Below are 17,815 nucleotides of genomic sequence, written 5' to 3' on the forward strand. Positions count from 1 at the left end.
TTTGCTTGCTCACACTCCCATTTTATGCGCAAGGAATTTCCTCAGCATTGCTGTCTGTATCTTTCTTACATGCAACTTTGTCTTGCACTGGTTTATGAATTTACTTCACTTTATGTTTGTTTATTTATTTTGTTTTTCAGGGTAGGATCTCACTCTAGCCCAGACTGCTCTGGAATTCACTATGTAAGTTGCAAGGTGGCCTTGAACACATGGCAATCCTCCTACCTCTGCCTCCCGAGTGCTGGGATTAAAGGCGTGCGCCACCACGCCCAGCTTTAGTTATGAATTTATGACTCTAAATACATTAAGGCTTCTCTAGGTAGGCACCCATCTTAAATAACCAGGTAAGAGATAAAACATTTTTCTGTAAGTTCCCTACTTTATATTTCTTTTAATTACAAGGGGGAAAACCAAAAGAACCAAGGCACCAAGCAAAGTAACAAACTGTTCCAAATTACTTTTAATAATTTCCCATTGGATATACAAGTACATATTTGTCTAATTAGTAATTATATCACTGTTACAGAACCCATAGGCAATTGTACTTTTTTAAATCTCTGATTCTATGAGCAATCAAATATCTTATCAAAGTTTGTCAGGCTCAGTTCTGATGTTACAGGACCTAAACACCAATGTGGTAGATTTGAAGAGACAAAAAAGGTAGTACTTAACCACTACATATTTTGTTTGAGCTTCTTTCCAAAAAATTTCTATGCATGCGAATACATGTAACTTCAGCTATGACACAACTGTAATGCCCTTTTGCAAGCTGCAATAATGCAGTGTAACATCTTTCCACACTAACAAAGGCTGCTTTTCATTGACTGCTAATAATCTATGCATTCTGTACATCAAGTATTTTGAAAATAGTGATTGCTATGCATCATTTAAATACAGTAAAATGTATAACTCAACCATTTAATGCCATCATACACATCCAAATAGCCATCTTGGGTTTTTTTGGTTTTTTTTTTTTTTTTTTGAGGTAGGGTCTCATTCTAGCTCAGGCTGACCTTGAATTCACTATGTAGTCTCAGGGTGGTCTCGGACTCATGGCGATCCTCCTACCTCTGCCTCCCAAGTGCTGGGACTAAAAGTGGGTGCCACCATGCCTGGTCCAAGTAGCCATCTTGAAACTGTTATAGAGCTCCCCTCCAAAGTTCCACCATTCCCTTTCAGACAATCCCCCCCCCACACCCCAACTGCATGGGCAGCAACTATTCTCACTGCTATCACCAAAGTTTGTTTTTCGCGGTAGGGTCTTACTGTAGTTCAGGCTGACCTGGAATTCACTATGTAGTTTCAGAATGGCCTTGAACTCATGGTGATCCTCCTACCTCTGCCTCCTGAGTGCTGGGATTAGAGGCATGCGCCACCATGCAAGGCTCAGTATTTGCTGTGTTGAACTTCATATAAACGTGTCCGCGGGTGGGTGCTCGTGTCTGCTCACACACCATGTCCTAACATTCATCTTTATTATATGCATTAGTACTACAAACTTTTTGGTCCTTTGTATAATAAGCTCATTGTAGGATTCTACCATTATTTATAAATTCTGTTGTTGAAAGAAGTTTGGTTGTTTCTAGATTGTGGCTAAGGACACAGTAGAGCGGATGAGCACAGGGGCTTCGTCTCTGGGGCATATGCACACAGAATTCCTGGGCCCCAAGGCAAGATATTATCTTTATTAGAAACTGCCACATTGTTTTCCCTTGGTTTTCTGCAAGGAGTTGACAGTCCTTTCAGTGTTAGTCTTTCTGGGAGAAGGGGTTAGTATTAGTATTTCATTATGGTTTAACTTGCTTTTCCTGGATGAGTGATGTTGCTCAGTGTTTTTTGATATTGTTTTGGCCATATGAGTGTTTTGTGAAGTAACTGTTAAGGCATTTTCTGATTTTTCATTAGGAATTTTGGCTTTTTATTGTTTAGGGTACTTCACATATTCAGAATATGAACCTTTGTCAGATACGTTAATGGTGTCTTTTGATGAGCTTGTGTGTGTGCACAGGTACACATGCATGTGGAGAGACCAGAGGACGCCCTCAGGTGTTGTTCCCCAGGCACCATCCACCTTTTTTGAGACAGGGTCTCTCACTACCCCAGAACTTGCCTCATTTGGCTAGACTGTCTGACAGACCAGGAAGCCCCAGCATATCAACTGTCTCCACTTCCCCAGTGCTGGGATTAAAGGCATGCGCCACCATGCCTGGCTTTTGACCTAATTTTAAGTCAATTTCATTGTAGTGGTAAGATTTTAAAATTAAATTATACCTTTTATGCTTGGCATAGTTCTGGGTATTTTCTGACAAATCACACGGACTCAGTTGGAGACATGATTATTTTACATATTTGCATGTCTCTCGGTAATGTGCATGACCATGATCAAGTTTTCAAGAAGGAAGCAACTGCGCCTGCTGGGTATTTACTGTGTGGCCGGCATTGAGCTGGTTGTCTCTATTACACAAACCTTACTTCTTACAACTCCACAAATGAGTTCTCATCCCACCCCTTTATCAACATTAACCATTTCCAGAAGTGTATGGTTAGCAAGGGGTAGAGGTGGCACTGTAAGGAAGGTATGTCTGAACTAAAAATCAAAGCCCCTGAGTCAGACCTGGGGTCCCCACCTGCACTCCTAGCACATGGAAGGAGGAAGCGGGAGAATCAGAAGTTCAAGGCCAGCCTCAACTATGTTGCAAATGTGAGGCCAGCTGGGACTAAGTGAGATCCTATTTGAAAAACAAACAAACAAGAAAACCCAAGAAAAGCTAAACCTCCATTTGTTTTCTGGGAGAAGAGGCAAACCAGCCGCCTCATCAATCCCCTGGGCAGTCATATTTTAATATGTCACAGCTGCTGCGCTTTCTGAAGTGCCTTTCTCGGGACTCCATGCGGGCATGTCGAGCTGCAGAGAGGTTCCTAAATGACTAGTAAACTGGGCACACTCAACGTTTCAATATTTTGTTGCCAATCTCTTGTGGAAGGGCAAATAAGGTCTGAGTCAGATGCAAGAGCATCAACCAGGAACCACAGCTGATCAGGCGATTCAGCAAAAGCAGAAAATTATGAAACCCAAACACAGAAATAATTTAGAAGAATCTTCTTACAGATGAACTTTGATTCCAATGGCTTGCTTGAATTCACAGTTCTGTGGTTCCAAAATATCATAGAAAACTTGTCTTTTATTAAAATTGTCTCTAATATAGAGTAAATCTTCAGTGGAATAGTTATCATCTTTCCCGGTCCAAATAGTCAGGCTATACCTATATTAAAATAAAACAGAACAATTTAGTTAAAAGCGAAAGACAGATGAGCAATTCCAACAGGCCTAAAAATACTCTCACATGTCTGTAAATCAAATAAGCAAAAAATGAAAAAACTAATTAGTAACGGGATAGCTATACTTTCCTATTTCATTCCTTCATCAACATCAAAGAGACTAGGGGCAAAACAAATTCCCACTGCTATTGTCTCAGTTACATAACTGGTCTGTTTAAATTACAGGAATGTTATATTGCTTAGAAACCCAAACTAGTCACACTGGAAATGAATAAAATTTTGAATTGATAAAAAAGGTGTGTGTGTGGGGGGGTACTAGAGAGATTCTGAAATTCTGATGCTAATCACAGAGTCTGCTTGTCCAGAAAGTTATAGCTATGACCTGGTTTATTCAGCCCAATAAGAATAGAAAACAAGATGGGAAGAAGGGATTATGAAGGAAGGGACATGAATGTCATTCACATTCCCAACATTCAGTCACATAATGGCAGTACTATCCTTTTGGGGGAGGTTTCTAGGAGATGACAGAATGTCTCAAGACATCATTAAGAACAATAAGCATAACAGTTACATCTGTTTCTGAAGTCAAAAATCAACAATTTGTGCAAATTTTACAGGAATATGAATATTTGAGAGCCCAAATATTATTTACATTCTCTGTTTTTTGGTTTTTTTTTTTGTGTGTGTGTGGTGGGGGTTCGAGGTAGGGATTTACTCTAGCTCAGGCTGACCTGAAATTCACTATGTAGTCTCAGGGTGGCCTTGAACTCACAGCAATCCTCCTACCTCAGCCTCCTGAGTGCTGGGATTAAAGGCATGTGCCTCCATGCCTGGCTTCATTCTTCATTTTTACAGTAATACCATTGTACTAGTTTGGGAAAATGCAAAGCAGGATTATCTAGTTAAGAATAAAAGATAAACCAATAAGTAATCTCAACAGGCCTAAAAGTCCTCTCATTGGTTTTAGGAGTTTCTTACTTATTTCCCCATAAACTAGTCAGAGCAGAGGGGGAAAAAATCCCCAAAGCATTTATTTTACTAGTGGTAACACAAAATAAAAGATCTGAGGAATGTGATCTTGTTAAACTGTCACACTCCTGCCATTATGAAAGGTGACATCAATTTTTGCCACAGAAGTATTATATGACAAACCGATAGGAAGCTTAAACTACATCAAGGTACAAAATAGAAAAAAAAAGAGAGAAGTTGAAATTTAGCTTTAAAGCTTATACATATGTGTGTGTGTGTGTGTGTGTGTGTGTGTGTATGCATTTTGCTAAAAGGGAATCTATTAATTTATTTGGGTACCACGGTAACAAACCTTATAAAAAGACACAGATATGATCATTGAGGCTAAAATAAGAGATTTCCAGTGTTGTTTTGCTGCATTTAATAGTTACACCATTGTATTAATATTGAAATGGGAAAAATAAGACTGCTGAAGGGTATCTTAATTTACGTTCATTTAAATAAATTCTCAGGCTAGATTTAAAAAACCCTTTAATCATGTTATATAAAACACAAATGTGGATTTTAACAAATGATTATACAGTGAATGTCAGTGTACTCAAAACCCACAGCAAGAAACCATGGTGGCTAGCACCTCGAGAGGCCCTGTGTGCCCTGCTCCATCCCAGCCTCTCCTCTCTTTTCCATAGTCATCCTCCTCACACCTTTGGAAGCAAGGTGAGTAAAAACAAGCATTTTGCTTTAAAGGAGAACAAACCAAGATATGTGTCTATCTTTACTCTTATTTACACAAAGCAGCGAAGACTGTGGTTGAGAATGATGGACTCAGGAACCAGATGGACGCCATGACAGGCTTCAGAGTCCTCAGTAGGCCTAAGTTTCTGTTTCTCGGCAAGGTCTAAGGTTTTATTTTCTGGTAAGGGTGGGTCCAACAGTTACTGGAAACTGATTTTGCCATACATTCCTGTAGTCATAGATAAATTCAATTCCTCTAGCCCCAGCCCGCCAACTTTGCATGCCAAAATCCTAAGCCAATCAGAAGAGCACACTGTTTAAATCAACCAATCATGTACCCATCCCCTTCTTCTATGTTCAAATCCCTATAAAAACCCTACCCTCCCGCTACTTGGGGGCTCTTGTACGGATCTACTATGTTGGTGAAGTCAAGAGACCGAGTTTAAGCCCGAAATAAAGCTCCTTGCCCTTGCATACGTTTGGTTCTCCTTGGTGGTCACTGGGGGTGCCGAGAACTGGGCAGAACAAGAACACACTAACAACTGGTCAGTGAAAGCAGGAAGGATGACTGGGTGGCTGGCAAAGCAGCTTTCACATTGCAGCCCTTTATTCTATTTGGATTTTGAACAAATGTATTACTCACCTAGGAAAATCAGAAAATTAAATTAAAGTTAGCCTAAGCAAAAACATGAAGGCATGACAAATAGATACAGAAGTCTGACAGAGGCCAGTAGTTTAACTAAATATTCATTTTCCGTGTTTTCTTAGACAACAACCCCACATTGGACTCTATACACACAAAAAGTTATACAAAATAACAGCTACACTTCCCAGCTTCACCTGCTGCTAAGAGGCACACGCTGAAGTCAGTGGGTTACAAGAGGAATGTGTGCAACATCAGCAACAGCAGTCCATCTAACCCCACAGAAACACTAACTTTGATGGTCCCCCATGAAAAAGTACCTTTATTGGAACCTGTGGTCTAGGAGATCTCACCATCCCGTTGGAAAACAGACAAAAAAAAAAAAAAAAAAAATCAAAAATAGATACACTGAAGAGGTATAAAGAGAAATTTTATTTGACCCACATCACCCTTCCCCCAGTGCAACCCAGCTCATGCCTAAGAGACCCCATTGATTGTTGTCCTCCCCCCACAGGAGGACAGGAACAGGGAGCATTTGCCCCCCCCAGCTGTGCGGAATAGTGCCCCACAAGCTGCATCGTTCTAGTCTTTCCCGGAACACTGAGGAACTGGATTAGTATAGGAGCAACTAGGAATAGGGGCAAAATGGTGGACCATACGAATCAAGGAAGGTCAGTGTCTCCTAACCAGGCAGGCTCCCCTGAATCTTGTCAAAGGCATGACTTGTGGGTGCTCAGGGGGCCTATACACACCGCTGGTCCTTGCGAGCCCCTCACTTGCGCCACACGCACTACCCTCACAGAGGGCACAACGGGCCTCTGCGGATGTGCGTGAGCAGGTGCAGACAGGCAGCATGACTCGGGTGGATTGAGAAGCCATGCTTACTTTGAATATGTCGGTGGACTGCGCGAGGGAAAATGGCTGAGAGGTTTTCAGCATCCAGTCTGGATTTCCAGAGTCAAGAGAAGGCATAAAGAAGAGAGTAAGACGAGTAGAGCAGGAATGCCCAGAGAAAAGGTATGAAGGATCCTCAGAATCTCTTCCAAGGTTGGCTCAAGAAAGTCTTTCTTTCTTGAAGCTCACTGGGGCTAAGAAGGTCACCTTTTCTCCAAATCTGAAGGTAGCAGAAAAAGACTTCAAGAGATTAAAAAAAAAAAAATCCAGGAAACATGTCACAATCAAAGGAACATAATTTTCTTATATCCAAAATAAAAAGTGGAGACCTATGAAATGCCTGACAAAAAAGGTAAAAATAAATGTTTCGAGGCTGTTAAGAAAGGTGTAAGAGGACACAAATTGAGAAATAATGAAGAAAACAATATTTGAGCAAAATTAGAGGTTAACAAGGAGATAGACATTATAAATTAGAACCACACAGAAATCCTGGAGCTAAAACATACAATGAATGACATGAAAGTGAGATGGCTTAGCATTAAAGGTGTTTGCTGGCAAAGCCAGCCAGCCTAGGTTCAATTCCCCAGCACCCACATAAAGCCAAAGTGGCACATGCACCTGTGACCCCAAGGTGCTCATAACAATGGTAGGCAGAGCCAAGGGAATCCAAAGCTCAGGTGCCAGCTAGTCTTGTTTGTTTATAGTCTAACAGTTTGTTTGTACTGGCAAGAGACTCTGCTCAAAGAAAGTGGAGCACAGACACCTCAAAGCTGTCCTCTAACCTCAACATGCATGCTGTGGTATGTCTATGCATGGACACACACATGCACACACATACTATAATTCTTAAATGAAATTTTAAAGAATGATTTTTGCCAGCAGGTGGAAGACTCTGAACTGAAAAGGAGGTCATTTTAAATGACTGTGTAGGGAAGAAGAGAAAATATGAGTGTGAAAACATATGCAGAATTAATCAGATATCCCCAAACAAACCAATATATATATCATGGACTTGCAGAAACAGAGAAAGAAAAGATTAAAGAAATAATGGTTGGAGACCTCCAAAATGTGTGGAGCCATTCCAACTTCGGCAGCTCAAGTAGGATCAGCCCGAAAGAGATGATATGGAGACATATTTTAATCAAATTCAAAAGATAGAGTAATTTGAAAGCAACAAAACAAAAGCTACTTGTTATATATGAATAATCATAAATTTACCAGTGGAGCTCTCAGCAGAAACTTCGCAGGTTAAGAAAGCAGAACAGTAAATGTATATAAAGTGCTGACCAACCAAGAGTATTACAGCCAGCAAAGTTATCTTTCAGAAATGAGGAAAAAGCTGGGTGAGGTGGCGTACACCTTTAATCCCAGCACTCAGGAGGCAGAGGTAGGAGGATCGCCATGAGTCTGAGGCCACCCTGAGACTACAAAGTAAACTCCAGGTCAGCCCTAGCTAGAGTGAGACCCTACCTCAAAAAAAAAAGAAAAGAAAAGAAAAGAGGAAAAGGTAATTGTTCAGAGAAACAAAAGCTGAGGCAATTTTTTTTTTTTTTTTTATTGCCAGAACAGCTTTATAAGAAATGCTACAGCCGGGCGTGGTGGCGCACGCCTTTAATCCCAGCACTCGGGAGGCAGCGGTAGAGGATCGCTGTGAGTTCGAGGCTACCCTGAGACTACAGAGTGAATTCCAGGTCAGCCTGGGCTAGAGTGAAACCCTACCTCGAAAAAAAAAAAAAAGAAAAGAAAAAAAAATGCTGTAGGAAGAAATGAAAAGGACACTGAATAGTAACATGGAAACATAAAATTCACTAGTGAAGGCAAGGAGAGAGGAGGGGAGAGGAGGGAGGGAGAGAGGAAGACAGGGAGAAAGAGAGAAAAGGCCTCTTGCTGCTGCAAATGAACTCCAGATGCATGCATCAATTTGTACATAAGGCTTTAAAGGGAATTGAATCCAGGATGGCAGGTTTTACAAGTAAGTGCTTTAACCATTTAACCACCTCCTCAGGTCCCTCCAGTCTCTGGAAATTATATTAAACAAAGTGTCCCAGACTCAGAAAGGCAAATACCACATGTATACCTCAGATTTTAGTTATTATACATGTGTATATATGTGTAGGGGGTGTGTGGACCATATGACAAAGGGATGAGACATGTGGGGCTGGGTAAAAGAATACTGTGACACAAAACAGAATGGGAACTACAAGCGGCAGGAAGGAAGGAGACCAAAGGATAGAACAGGATGTGCAGGAGGGGAATGGGAGAAGGGAATCAGTGAAAATAAAATATAAAATATATATGAAAATGCCATAACGAAAGCCATTAATTTATATGCTAACTTAAACAAAACCATTAATAAATTCAAAACAGGATATAGCACATGCCTTTAATCCCAGCACTCAGGAGGCAGAGGTAGGAGGATCACCAGGAGAATGAGGCCACCTTAAAACTACAGAGTGAAATCTAGGTTAGCCTGAGCTACAGTGAGACCTTACCTCGAAAAAAAAAAAAAAAAGTTGCATTTCTGATATAATAGACCAGACATAAAAGAAAATATAAAAGCAATCCTAAAAATACAAGAATAAAATGCTTACTGCAGAGAAATGTCTAGTTGGTTTAAGTTTTTGTTCTTTTTGAGGCAGGGTTTCACTCTAGCCCAGGCTGACCTGGAATTTACTATGTATTCTCAGAGAACTCAGTGATCTTCCTACCTCTGCCTCCCAAGTGCTGGGATTAAAGGCCTGCGCCACCACGCCCAGCTTCAAGTAGTTTTTTGTTATGACCCACCTACATGTGAAGAACCACAGGAAAAATCAATGAATTCTAGTTTGACAAACAACACTAAATGTTTAAGAAATGCATAATTTCTGCTTAATAGAAAAAAGTTCTAACATTTCATAGATTTTGTCACATTGAACTGCAATATCCAGTTGATAGTTAATAGTTTTCTTTATGTCCACAAGATATTTTATGTTAAAGGCACAAGCCACTACATCTGGTTTTAGTATATTTTTTTTCTTGAATAGGTTATAAACTTTGGTAGAACCTATTTAAGCGTCGTAGAAAATATGAAGGAAGGCGTGGTGGCTCACACCTCTAATCCCAGCGCTCCAGTGCCTGGGATAGGAGGATTGCCATGAATTTGAAGCCAGCTGGACAACATAATGAGTTCCAGGTCAGCCTGGACTAGAGTGAGACTGAATCTTGAAAAAACAACAACAAAATGCAATGTTATTTCTTTTTACAAGGCTCATTTGGATTATGTTTAAAAGACTTTTTAAAAATTATTTATTTATTTATTTATTTTGGCTTTTCAAGATAGGGTCTTTCTCTAGCCCAGGCTGACCTGGAATTATTCTCAGAATGCCCTCAAACTCATGCTGATCCTCCTACCTTTGCCTCCCAAGTACTGGAATTGAAGGAGTGTGCCACCACACCCAACAAGACTTACTTTTGATTGAGGACTCTTATCAGGATGGAACAAAACCACTTGAAATTGTTATGACCATTCATTAAACATGATGCAAAATGAACAGAAATGGAGTTCAAATGTTGCATCCTCCAGGTGTGGTGGCATGCGCCTTTAACCCCAGCACTCAAGAGGCCAAGGCAGAAGGATCACTGTGAGTTCAAGGCCACCCTGAGACTACACAGTGAATTCCAGGTCAGCCTGGGATACAGTGAGACCCTGCCTCCAAAAACAAAAAACCAACAACTTTATCATCTCTGCACCTTTGAAAATAGAATCCATTTATATTGTATTTCTCAAATGTGAATATGAAGAGATATTCTCAAGGATTCTAGCATTCTCTGGAATTTAGCTTTTATAATTTAACTTAATGCCCTAATTTAAATAATAATCTTTAAAAATTAACATAGCATGCTACTTAATTTCAGTGTGATTCTCCAACAGTGATGCAACCAAACAAAAGCAGAGGCAGTGCTAATAAATAAATGACGCATTTGCACAAGACGGTGTCTAGCAGTGCTCCACGGCACTCTGAGAATGGAGGCTTGTTCTTACACTAAGTTCCGTAGGTGATCTGGACTCACTTCTGGGGTTTCTACTGACTAGTAAACAAGCAGTGCCCAAACTGTTTTAACATCTTTACCTTTATAACACACTTTAAAGTATTTGACACACTATCCCACTAATTTTTATTACAAATTAAAAAATTAAAATTTCCTATGAAAGATTTCTGATATAGTGGTATTCAAAGAGAAAGTAGCACTTGTAACTTATGAATGCATAGCACAATAAAAGAGAATAACACTTAAAAACTGGAATCTGCTATATATTTAGCATATTTACGTATATAAAGTTTGTATCTATATAATGTACGCACACACATACATATATACACATACTTTTGTGTAGAACAAATGTGTAAGACAGGATGGTAAGTAAGTGAAGGTTCATCAAAGAGGGAGTCTGTATACTTTATTGTAAATTTCATTCCCTCTGTCCCTTTCTCTCACACATATTATATTTTCACAATTTTCATGTCTTCTTTTTTTTTTTTTCTTTTTGAGGCAGAGTCTCATGTAGTGCAGGTTGGCCTTGAACTTGCTCTGTAGCTGGGGTTGACCTTGGACTCCTGATCCTACTGCCTCCATCTAAGTGCTGGGATTATAGGTGTGTATATCACATCTGGCTTGATTTCATGTGCTTCCTATCTTGAGCATTCACACACACACTCATGTCCTATAGTGTTAAAGAGATACGTACCTATGTGATTTCTTCAATAGCCACAGTAACTGAGAACAAGACTGCCTGACTAACGCTGCTCTGACGGGGAAGGTGACAGGCTGATGTAGTCCACTGCATATATATTCCATCTCTTTAACCATTGTCCAACTGTATCCTGAGATGAAAAAAAAGAAATTCCATGTTTTTTGACTGGAATCTTGAAAGTCAACTAAATAAAAATCAAACTACTTAAGAACAAACAAATCTATCAGTAATTTACAAGCAAATTAATATATAATTCATAAAGGATCCCATATGAATTTAGAGCCAACTAAAATATCACAGTGAAAGAAATAAGTATTTTGTTATTTTTCATGATACTGGGAGGAAAGCCCAGGATCTCACACCCACGAAGTGAGCACACTGCCATTAAGCTACAATCCCTGACTCAACAATTTTTTTTTAATCAGTTGACACAAGGTATTTCCTCATAGCCCAGGATGGTCTAGAAGTCGCAATCCTGCCTCAGCTTCCTGAGTGCTAGGATTTCAGGGTATCCCACAACATCTGGATATTTAAGAAAATACTCTAAGTGGAAAACATAGATTAAGAACCCATACCACAAATATCCACAGCAGAGCTGGGGAGATGATTAACCAAAACCAAAGATGTTAGGACAAAGCATACGGACCTACTGTGTCTTAGCTACCATGAAAGGGTGTGAGCAGCAGTGCCCTCTAGGGACAGATAATGCTGTATCTGGAGGCTACAAACTGTCACAGGAAGATCCCAGTGCCAGGAGCGGGCTACCTCCCAGTGAGTTCCTGGCCAGGGAGGGCCCTGATGCTGACAAAACAATGCAGGCCACTGCCGATGCTTTTCTGCCAATGCTTTTGGTTTCCCATTAGAACTAGTTGGTAAGGTCCTAAATGGAAGACACTTCGGTTGCAGGACACAGAAAAATCAAGCTGTAACTGAGCTGGAAGCCTCCACCCTGCTGGCTGTCAAAGTGCTACAAAATGTATGGAGCCCGCTGGGTGTGAAAAGTCATTAAGAGTCTTAACCAGTAGTGACTCTGCGAGCTACAAAACTGGTCAGTCTGGCAAGATGTGTCCACTGGGTGACAGTGGCATGAGTTTATGTGGGTGGCCAACTTCTCTCCAATTGGATTTCAGGCCTGTTCCAAGGGAAGGAATTCGTCACTAGTACTATAAATGTAAACAAAAGCCTGTGCCTATGAAGGGTATAGGCCCTAGGGGGAAAGCTACTACTGCTGTTTGGCTAATAGATATGTTGTGCCCATTAAGTGACCTTCCAGGTCTTTATGATTATACCCATAGATTAGTGCTGGTCTCATCTCTGGTCGTCAAGGAGTTTTGTTGTTTTATCCAGATGGAAGTGACTTTTGGAGAGACTCAAAATTTATCAAAGTGCTGAGAATAAATGACTGTTGAATACTCAGTACTAAATGACACAGCTCTATTGTGCCCTCCAGGACTCAGAGAACATTGTAGAAAAGGGAGTGGAAAGAATATAAAAGCAAGAGAATGGGAAGGAGCACTTTGAAATTTTGTTTTCCAGACAGGAAGTACCTGTTAGTATATTTATGACCTCATATTGACTGTCATTACCTGCACAGACTTGCATAATATTGGGCCCATCAACATTTCATCATGAATGATGGAGGACTAAAAATGGACATCAAACCAGAAAAGGGACTAGCTGGAAAGGAGAAGGGATTCAACCAAAGAAGGCTGAGGGAAGGGACAGAAGAAGTTACTGAGCGGGTATGACCAAGATACATCATGTACATGGATGGAAACTGTTAGTAAAAAGGTTTAAGAAATCATGCCAAAAATGAACAAAGCATAACTGGGGAAATGGCTCAGTGGATAATAGTGCTTGCTATGGAAACGTAAAGACCTGAGTTTGGATCAGCAAGCCCCACATTAACTAGAGACAACAGCAAGTTATCAGTAATCCGGGTCCAACTGTGAGAAGTGAGGCGGGGCAGGAGAATCTCAGAAGTTTGCTGGCCAGCTAGCCTGTCATGTGGAATGGGGAGCAAAAAAGAGATCCTGTCTTAAAAAGGCGGAAGGCAAGGCAAAGCTGTGAAGTTGTCCTGTGACCTCTACATACACACCAGAGATGTCACTGTGCCTGCTACACACACACACACACACACACACACACACACACACACACACACATTATACAGGCAAGGTTTAAAAAATACAACCCAAGCAAGTTTAGTATATTATATGTGTGTGTGTGTGTATAAATGTATATATGTGTATATATGTGTAAACTATTAAAAAAGAGTTGTACTTTTTAACATTAAAAAATGCAACCCAATCTCATCTGCTAAGCAAAGTCAGGCCTTGTTAGTAGTTTGATAGACCATCTCAGAATACCACATACTGGGGCAAGAATGAAGAGGAAGAGGAGGATTTAAGGAGGCAAGGGATGTGGCTCATTGGCAGAACATAAGCTTAGGATAAATAAGGCCCCCGGTTTAATCTCTAGCATCAAAAACATAAAAATAAAAATAAAAAACAGGAAAGTTTTAACCCCTCCAATATACATAAAAAGAAAATTTGACACTTTTTAGTTACTTAAAGCCTCTAAACTTTTTCTTTTAGAAAAGCAATTTCAAAGCCTGCATCATTAATATTCTCTATATATTGAGATTTTTTTTTTCTATTTGTGGTAATTAAGTTTTCTTTTCCAAGTCAAGCTACTTACTATGTATGTGAAAATTAACTTCATTTGTCCTTGTGACTAGCACAAATTACATAGGCATTTTACTTCAAGAAGAAATAGTGGTAAAACTGACATAATAAATCTTTTTAATGCACTGTGGAAAACATACCTACCTGATAATAAACTCTATCTGTAAAACAGGTTTACACCTGAAATGCTATAGAAGTAGGTTGTAAAATGTATTGGAAGGGAAGGAATACTTTGAGTATGTTAGTTCAATGACATTTCCAATACATAGAAAGGAAGTGTTAGGTCTTTAAAAAAATTCTTAATGGTATTTTTATTACTAGAAGATAGGATTGTTGGGTTGACAGGATGGCTCAGTGCCTGCTTGCAAAGCCTGCTGGCTTGGGTTTGATTCCCCAGCACCCACATAAAGTCAGATGCACAGAGTGGCACACGCATCTGGAGTTTTTGTGCAATGGCAAAATGTCCTGGAATGCACACATACACACACCGCATTCTCTTTCTATTCTCAACTAAATAAATTAATAAAAATACTTTTTAAAGAAGATGGAGTTTTTAAGAGAAGGCATGCCCACATGACAGCAACCCTGTACGGCCTCTGGTTCAGGCTGACGGCAGTGAAAGGGTGTGGGGGTGCAGCATGGGGCACTCCGGACGTGCAGCTGGCTCTGCAAACTCAGCAAGCTGAGACAGGCCACCGACAGTCACTGGACAATGTTTAGACTCAATAAGGGAGGTGCTGAAGATCTTCTGTTTATTTTCCTCATGCATATTTCATTATCTGCTAACAAACACTAGCATGCTTAGAAAATAGAGTTAGGTTAAAGTATATTGGTTTTTCTCTAAATATCAATTATTGGTTACTGAGATCATAACCTAAAAGTCACTACTCACTCACCTGCTAACAGCTACTCTGACTTCCTGGTGAACTTTAAAACATTACATCTGGATCTGATGGAATAACTCAGTGTAGAGTACTTACTAGCAAATGCAGGACCCTGAGTGAGATTATCACCAACACACACACAAAACCAACCAATCAAAAACAATAACAACAGGGCTGGAGAGATGGCTTAGCGGTTAAGCGCTTGCCTGTGAAGCCTAAGAACCCCGGTTCAAGGCTCGGTTCCCCAGGTCCCACGTTAGCCAGATGCACAAGGGGGTGCACGCATCTGGAGTTCATTTGCAGAGGCTGGAAGCCCTTGCGCGCCCATTCTCTCTCTCTCCCTCTATCTGTCTTTCTCTCTGTGTCTGTCGCTCTCAAATTAATAATAATAATAATTAAAAAATAACAATAACAACAAATAAGCCAGGCGTGGTGGCGTATGCCTTTAATCCCAGTACTCGGGAGGCAGACATAGGAGGATCACCAAGAGTTTGAGGCCACCCTGAGACTCCATAGTGAATTCCAGGTCAGTCTGGGGTAGAGTGAAACCCTACCTCAAAAAACCAAAAAAAAAAAAAATAATAATAATAATAATAAATAAATTAGAAGAATACCCTAAACCCATAGATTAAAAAGCTAACATCTTTATAGAGTGTAAATGCCTTTAAAAAATATTTTATTTATTTACTGTTACTTGAGAGAGAGAGAATGGGTGCACCAGGGCCCTTAGCCACTGCAAACGAACTCTTGACGCATGCACCACCTTGTGCATATGGCTTACATGGGGCCTGGGGAATCAAACCAGGGCTTCGCAGGCAAACGTCTTAACCACTAAGCCATTTCACCAGCCCATAAATGCCTTTTTAGTTGAACATTTTCACCATGTAGACAAAATGTCCCAGAGATCTGACTGCAAGTTGTAACCAGGAAATCACTAGGAAGGGATGGGCGAAGAAACAGACTGCTGAACCTAATGGTGTTCGAGGAAGCCGTGGGGTCCACCCACAGAATGCTATGAATGGAAAGAAGGGACCTGGCCTAAGGGTGTCTCTTGGCTTCCCACACTCCTGTCCAGCCAAAGAGAAGATGATGAGGTCTTCTAACCCTCAGGGAGCAGACCCCGTGTTTGTCAGCTCACTCCCTCTTCTGCTTTCCTATCACCTGGAAAGCTTCCAAGTGCTTCATGTGACATGTGGGCTTTGCTCCTCGGTGTGGGGGACAAAAAGAGAGTAGCGGGGGGGGGGGGGCTCTTGTTGTTACTGTTGTTCAGAGCACGTAAAGACGCAATTTTCGTGGGCAAGGAGTGGTGGCGCACACGGGAGGCAGAGGTAAGAAGATCACCATGAGTTCGAGGCCACCCTGACACTACAAAGTGAAGTCCAGGCCTGCTTGGGCTCCAGCACGACCCTACCTCAACCCCTCCCCACAAAAAAGAGACAATTTTGGTTAATTCTATACCTTTTAGATAATACTTCCCATGGAAGCTTGTGGACAGATGTTATCAGGTTTACTTGAATAACAGAAAGGACCATGCCCATACTTGGAGGGTAAATCTCTCCATTAGGCACTGTATTAAAGATGGTATTTGTATAACTGACAGATGTCTTAAAGAACACATAATTGGAATAACCACCTTCATTGACTTTCTCAGGATGCCATCCTGTTGTCCAACCCAGGGAAAATGTCACATCTGGAAAGAAGGACGTCACTGTGTCTATAAAGGGTTTTGCAGCCACCACTTTGCCACTGCCATTGGGTCCAGGAAGAATATCTGCATTAAGCCACACAGGACGCTGCAGGTGCCCATTCACCTTCTCCAGAAGACTCATGGACGCTTCGACGGCTGCCAGGCTGAAAACACAGATTGTCACCAATGCTTCATTCCTACAGCAACAAGTTCTTGAGACTAATAGTTTCTTCCTTCTCAAGTTAACAATATAAATTTAACACAATGCTGAATTAAATAAACTCAAAAATCACATGGCACGAAAGAGGAAAGATAACATATGCCATATCTCAGGATGTTAATTCACGCCTTGTTTGTGAAAGGAGCATAAAGTACATAAATAATGACAGCACTTACAAACCACACAGAGGCTTCAAAACCTCACATGACAACTGCCTGCCTTCTTGGGATCTCTTGCCAGGTCCCTTCCTTGGCAATGTGCCCTGGCCTGTGCCAGGTGGTATGAGGAGCGCCAAAAGAGGGTGCCAGAAATGAGAACCCACCCAAAAGTACAAAACATAGGTATGAGTATGTTGTTCCAGAAATTAGAAGTTGGTTGACAGATGGACTGCAGTCATTCAGGAAATAAGGTCAACAATAATGAACAGGACCACATAAAATTACAAAGCTTTTGTATAGCACAAGACATGGCCGAAGGAGTAAAGAGGCAGCCTACAGCATGGGGGAAAGAAAATCCTTGCCTGCTACACATCTGACAGAGAACAAATACGCAGAATACATAAAGAACTCAAAAAGCTAAACCGCTCTGACCACTAGGGAACTTCCAGCCATTGGTGACTTTTTTCCTCAGCTCGGCCCAGGCCCAGCCAGGGTGAGCCAAGGGGAGGCCCCAGCCCGTACTCTCTACATGGCTTCTTTATCTCCTCAGCTCCCACATGGCAGGAGCTGCTTGAGCTTTCTTTTCTCTCTTTTCTTCCTGTGGTTTTTTCCAGATCCTCCATGTGAGATCTCTAGCCATGGGAGTACATTTCCTTGGCTCTCTACTTCCCTCAATACGTATAAAAATGTAATTTTAAAAAAGCTAAACAAATAACCCATCAAAAGATGGACTATGAAGTCCCCAGATAGCCTGTCTAGTGCTGGACAGTGCCTCATGAGCTACTGGAGGAAAGTGGCCAATAACGGTGTAAGCAGCCAAAGGTCTAAAGCTACTCCGAAGTGAACACCCTGACAAGATACACATGCCGATGCAATGGAGGCACACAGCATTGGTGGGTAACCTATAGTTTTCTGATTAGCTGAGAG

General features: G+C 41.0%; 1 protein-coding gene across 2 annotated transcripts in view; it reads right to left on the reverse strand.

Annotated features, from left to right (window-relative positions):
* Window positions 1–442: 442 nt before the first annotated feature.
* Fam151b (family with sequence similarity 151 member B) overlaps window positions 443–17,815 on the reverse strand; it is a 33,414-nt gene continuing 16,041 nt past the window's right edge. For both annotated transcript variants that reach the window (XM_045134470.1, XM_045134471.1), the window contains 3 exons: window positions 16,457–16,674; window positions 11,247–11,382; window positions 443–3,263 (listed from right to left, as the gene is read on the reverse strand). In XM_045134470.1, the coding sequence (XP_044990405.1) occupies window positions 3,104–3,263; window positions 11,247–11,382; window positions 16,457–16,674 (514 nt within the window). In that variant the 3' untranslated portion in view covers window positions 443–3,103. The remainder of the gene's footprint in view (window positions 3,264–11,246; window positions 11,383–16,456; window positions 16,675–17,815) is intronic.

Source organism: Jaculus jaculus, chromosome 14, assembly GCF_020740685.1.
Source record: "Jaculus jaculus isolate mJacJac1 chromosome 14, mJacJac1.mat.Y.cur, whole genome shotgun sequence".
NCBI lineage: Eukaryota > Metazoa > Chordata > Mammalia > Rodentia > Dipodidae > Jaculus > Jaculus jaculus.